General features: G+C 40.2%; 1 protein-coding gene across 2 annotated transcripts in view; it reads left to right on the plus strand.

Annotated features, from left to right (window-relative positions):
* The window catches only part of CCDC77 (coiled-coil domain containing 77), a 32,866-nt gene extending 27,996 nt beyond the window's left edge, over positions 1–4,870 (plus strand). For both annotated transcript variants that reach the window (XM_025461756.3, XM_049102599.1), the window contains exons 10-13: positions 321–540; positions 2,441–2,566; positions 2,668–2,820; positions 3,632–4,870. In XM_025461756.3, coding sequence (XP_025317541.1) covers positions 321–540; positions 2,441–2,566; positions 2,668–2,820; positions 3,632–3,778 — 646 coding nt within the window. In that variant the 3' untranslated portion in view covers positions 3,779–4,870. The remainder of the gene's footprint in view (positions 1–320; positions 541–2,440; positions 2,567–2,667; positions 2,821–3,631) is intronic.
* Positions 4,871–6,000: the final 1,130 nt, after the last annotated feature.

A 6,000-nucleotide genomic window follows, 5' to 3' on the forward strand; every position in this document is an offset into this window, starting at 1 on the left:
CCCCCCCGCCCCGCCCCCCCGCCACTCACAAATGTGCACATTCTCTCTCTCTCTCTCAAATAAATAAATAAATACATCTTTTTTTTTTTTTTTTTTTTTTAAGAACTAGTGCACATGGATAGGTAGGTATATTATACTTTGGTAAAACATGTACGTTTGCCAGTGATCAGATTAAGTGTGTTTTAAATACTGCTAATGATATTTTATAGAATTTATATACTGTACAATTTTTAACCTGTATCTTCCCTTTATTTGAATAACTGTGTGTCATATATACCATGTAAGCATCTTGGTGTCCACATTTGTACTTTCTTTCATAGTCTCCATCACACCCAAGAACTTCTTTATGAGAGTACCAAAGACTTTTTGCAACTCAGATTTGAAAACCAAAGTAAAGAGAAGTCATGGATGCTTGAAAAGGATCATTTGATGTCAAAGATTAAGCAATACAGTACACAGTGTAAAAAGAAAGAAGATAAAATTGGAAAAGTTTGGCCAGTCGTTCATGAGATTCATCGTAACCAAAATGAATATGTTAAGGTAGTTTTCTTATGTCTTACAGAAATTACTAATTTTTTTCTGGAAAAGTTGAAAGAACTCAGAGAATTCCAAAGAATGTAAAAATTGTCATACAAGATCCAGGAAGTGGATGGGCAGCCAGGGTGGCTCAGCGGTTTAGCACCCCCTTCAGCCTAGGGCCTGATCCTGGAGACCTGGGATCGAGTCCCATGTTGGGCTCCGTGCGTGGAACCTGTTTCTCCCTCTGCCTGTGTCTCTGCCTCTCTCTCTCTCTCTCTCTCTCTCTCTCTGTATGTCTCTCATGAATAAATAAATAAAATCTTAAAAAAAAAAAAAGATCCAGGAAGCAGGACACTGGGTGGCTCAGCAGTTGGGCACCTGCCTTCAGCTCAGATTGTGATCCTGGGATCCAAGATCGAGTTCTGCATCGGGCTTCCTGTGAGGAATCTGCTTCTCCCTCTGCCTATGTCTCTGCCTCTCTCTCTTAGCCTGTGTCTCTCATTAATAAATAAATAAGTCTTTTTAAAACAACAACAACAACAACAAAAAAACAAGATCCAGGAAGCTGTTGTAGCAGCAGCCTCACGAAATAGGTTTTAGAGAGTAGCTTATCATTATAGCATTTGGGGATTTAGAAAAGTAAACAATTGATTCATTTATTCAGTCAACAAATATTTATTGCACTCCTACTATGGCCTAGGTTCTGGGGCCACAGCAGTAGATAAATTAGACTAGGTCTGCTTTCATGGCATTTACATTTTAATGGATGAAAAGGCAAGAGAAGGGAGGAGCACCTGGCTGGCTCAGTCACTCTTGGTCTCTGGTAATGAGTTCAAGCCCCACATGGGGTGTAAAGATTATGTAAATAAATAAAAACTTAAATGGGTGAGAAGGTACAGAAACAAAACAGGGAAAATTATAGTTTATTAAAAAGTGGTATTAAGGAGTTTAAAAGATTATGTGAAAATTATATGTAGTTGCTGAAAGTCTACTCTTGTAGGGAAGCACAGGGACCCTCTGTTAAATCTGGTGTTGTTTTATAGTTGAGACCTATAAAATGGTCTTCTTCTTGCCATACAGATCTAGGGGAAGAGTATTCCAGGCAAAGGGAGGAGCAAGTTTAAAGGGAAGAGAAGAAATATTGTGGTCATAGAGGAATAAGCAAGAAGGAAGTGGTAAGCAAAGAGGTTAGATGGTGGGCAGCAGCCAGTCATGAAGGGCCTTGTAGGGTCTTTACAATCCTGGTAAGAATATTTAACTCTAAACATTGCATGTCTTTGAGCAGCCCAGGTGGCTCAGCAGTTTAGCGCCGCCTTCGGCCCGGGGCCTGATCCTGGAGACCCAGGATCGAGTCCCATGTCGGGCTCCCTGCATGGAGCCTGCTTCTCCCTCTGCCTTGTGTCTCTGCCTCTCACTCTCTCTCTCTCTCTCTCTGTGTCTCTCATGAATAAATAAATAAAATCTTAAAAAAAAAACCAAAAAACAAAGAACATTGCATGTCTTTGAAGGATTATGTGTAAGGAAGGATCACGATCTGATTAAGGTTTTTACCGATCATTCCTCTGCTCTATGGAACATGTATGTTATGTGTTCTTGTTGATTCTATTTAAATAACTTCAAAAATGTATCCCAAAATTTATATTTTAACATCCTATGTGGGACAGTTCTGAACTCCATTATCTGACCCTTCTCAGAGCCAAAACTTTTGTTTTACTTTAAAGATTTTCTAGTATGTATGCTTTAGAAAAAAGCAAGAGAATCATCTAGAAATAGGAGGCTTTCAGATGTTCTCCAAAGTTCCTTTCCGTCTTGTTCCTTAACTCATTTTAGACTTAATTGAAATCCGTTCGTTTCTTTCTTTCATTGCCCAAGTGCTATTTGAATTACCAAAATTGTAATTTTATTTTCCTTTGACCCGCAGTCCCTAAAGGATAAGTTAGTACAAGAGAAGAAATTGTCCAACATGTATCAAGAGCAGTGCATGTCCCTAGAAGAGGAGCTTGCCCGAATTCGTGAGGAAGAGGGAGTGAGGAGAGAAATCTTCAAGGTACAAAATTCTCTGCCACTTCTGATGGAGTGGGAAGTGCAGATGGCTCAGGGAATGCTTCCCTCATCTTCAGAAATGCCTTGCCATGTCTCTATATTTAGGATCGCACTAACAAGATGGGGAAGCGGTTACAGGTGATGACAAGACGCTATGAGGCCTTGGAGAATAGGCGTATCTTGGAAGTAGAAGGCTTTAAGACGGATATTAAGATTCTCCGGCAGAAGCTAAAAGACTTGGAGCAAATCCTCTATAAGGTAATTGTGAACCCTGAATTACTGAGAGGAAGAAAAGGGGTGCAGGTAAGGAAACATGGTGGTGGTGAGGGCTCCTCAGAAGAAAGATGTTTCTGAGGTTCCCCTCGTGGTAGAGCTTAGTGGATCACCATCTTTCAAGCCTCACTAAGATCAACTGAAGTACACGCCAGAGGGAGGATGCAGAAGATTGAAATCATTGCTTGCCTGTGCCATCGTACTTCCATCTGCTAAACTTAGCAGAAAGCTCCATCCTTCCCAGTTCAAGAAGTAGATGAAAAGAACTGTGTCTATTTTACCAATGGGGAGAGTGAGTGAGTGAGTGAGTGAGTGAGTAAGGAAGAATTTTCTCCTGTCAAACATGGCTTTATTTAGAATTCAGGGTACCTCAGAATCCTTCTTAAAGAGATTTTACCAGTCAGCCACATATCCTAAATGATTGCTATGTGCCAAACAAGGTTAATTATTAAAGGGATTCTTTTCTCTCATTCTTTGGCAAATTTACCAGTAATGTTTATATTGGTCTCTTTATGCATTATTGCTTTTTTATTGTCTTACAGCTTCTTTACTACTGTATGGGAAAGCAGAGTCTCATGCCTTTTCTGCTTTAATTCTTCTCTACACTTTCCTTCTTTATATAGTCATTAAGCAAGCTAAGGGTTGAATTTCTCTTACGTGCTAAGTCTCCCAAAAAGGAGCCAGCGTAGCCTAGTCTTTGTGACTGATTTTTTTTTCCCCTGGCATGTGCCATAATCATTTCTTCTTCTTCTTCTTTTTTTTTTTTTTTTTTTTTTTTTTTTTTTCAAATCTCTAGGCAACACTTAATGCCCGGGCAAACCAGGATCTTGCCATCCTATGTGAGGTGCGTGACAGCAATAGACGGGCACATAAGATACAAGGAGAACTGAAGAACCTAAAGTCCAAAGTCTTTGGTCTGGAAAATGAACTTAGGCTCTGTTGAGGTTTACATTTCAACGTGGCACTCATATGAAATAGATCGGTTTCCTGAAATCTGCCAAAAAGGTCATCTTCTCCCAGAAACTGTATGCACAGAGTTGGCTAGAATAGTGATACCTGTTATTACGAATACCTATTATTAGGAATTAGGGATCACTAAAAGAGCCCTTCTATCACACTGACCTTTAGCTATCATTTTTGCTGTCCTTTTTTATATTTTTGGTCTGGATTATAACCTGAATTCCATAGAGACTTTCCCACATTATTTCTCCCATTTATAATCTAATGACAGGGTTTTGTGTTTTTTTTAAAAAGGCAGTGATGGGGATCCCTGGGTGGCGCAGCGGTTTGGCGCCTGCCTTTGGCCCAGGGCGCGATCCTGGAGACCCAGGATCGAATCCCACGTCAGGCTCCCGGTGCATGGAGCCTGCTTCTCCCTCTGCCTGTGTCTCTGCCTCTCTCTCTCTCTCTCTCTCTCTCTCTCTCTCTCTGTGACTATCATAAATAAATAAAAATTAAAAAAAAAAAAAAGATTAAAAAGGCAGTGATGATGAAAATTCAGGAAGAAAGTATTTTTGGCTATGAGCTCAACTGAGCATCAGTAGTTGAAACTCTGCCTAAAGTCAAGGCATCCTCTGAGGTTGCCCAAGGTAGCAAATCACAATTTATCACATGGGAACAAGTAGATTCTGCTATTTAACTTTCTTCTGTCGTTAACTGAATTACTTATGGACCCAGTCTCAGGAAGTTACACCAGAGGGCACTAGAGACCCTAGTCTTTTTTTTCTTCCTTCCTTCCTTCCTTCCTTCCTTCCTTCCTTCCTTCCTTCCTTCCTTCCTTCCTTCCTTCCTTCCTTCCTTCCTTCCTTCCCTCCCTCCCTCCCTCCCTCCCTCCCTCCCTCCCTCCCTCCCTTCCTTTCCTCTATCTTTAAGCAAAATGTTCATCTAGGAAAATAAAGGTGCCGCTTTGGTAAGAGTAAGTGAAAGTTCAGTGATCCTTGTCTGAAAGATCATTATTTTACCAATAACATGTTTTTAAAAAAATAATGTATATATTTTAATTAACTATTTTTCAATAAAAATGTAATTGAAAAGATTCTAGTTTCCTATAACTTCTTGTTAAAAACCGCATTTATGGGATCCCTGGGTGGCGCAGTGGTTTGGCGCCTGCCTTTGGCCCAGGGCGCGATCCTGGAGACCCGGGATCGAATCCCACATCGGGCTCCCAGTGCATGGAGCCTGCTTCTCCCTCTGCCTGTGTCTCTGCCTCTCTCTCTCTCTCTCTCTGTGGCTATCATAAATAAAAAAAAAAAAAAAAAAAAAAAAACCGCATTTATAACTTTGTTAATGCCTGGTTTAGTTACTTGTTCCATGGTGTCTGTGGGTTTATACAAAAATTTAGGTTTTACTGTGAAATTCTAGGATTTTAATAAGCCTTTTTGTTTTGCCTAGCATCAAAACATCAACTGTAATGAAAAATTCTTTAAGTGTTGAACATAAGGAAGAACCATCCCTTATGTATATCCCTCTAAAGCCCAAGACTGATCCCTCTGGGAATTTCTGGTCAATTTATTAGTGAAAATAATGTGATCTGTTATCATAATATGATCATATCATATCATATATCAGGCTCTTAAAAAAAAAAAGTAGTATTTCCTACTGGCAGTTCAATCACCATTTTCCTTTAACACAAATGTGAAAACCTGAGTTCTTTCTTTTGTCCTGGCTGAGTCAGAAGAATGATGCTATATACTAAGCTAATATCAACTGACTTTCCAGAGTGTGTCCAGGAACATAAGCAATTATTGTCCCAGATGCATAGCAGTTTGCTTTAAAAAAAGGATATAGGGGATCCCTGGGTGGCGCAGCGGTTTAGCGCCTGCTTTTGGCCCAGGGCTTGATCCTGGAGACCCGGGATCAAATCCCATGTCAGGCTCCCAGTGAATGGAGCCTGCTTCTCCCTCTGCCTGTGTCTCTGCCTCTCTCTCTCTCTCTCTCTGTGTGACTATCATAAATAAATAAAAATTAAAAAAAAAAGGATATAGGTGGAAAAACAGATAAAGTGTTAGTGCCTTTGGTTCTATCACTTGAAGATAGATGAGTGGGAGGGGATATTTGTGAATAAGATGTTGGAGGAGAATGAGAGCCAGACCCAATGGCAGTAGACAGAGCAGATGAGTAGATAATCCTAAAGGGTTGATTGCCTCCTTTTTCACAGAAGAAAGA

Source organism: Canis lupus, chromosome 27, assembly GCF_003254725.2.
Source record: "Canis lupus dingo isolate Sandy chromosome 27, ASM325472v2, whole genome shotgun sequence".
In the NCBI taxonomy this organism is placed as follows: Eukaryota; Metazoa; Chordata; class Mammalia; order Carnivora; family Canidae; genus Canis; species Canis lupus.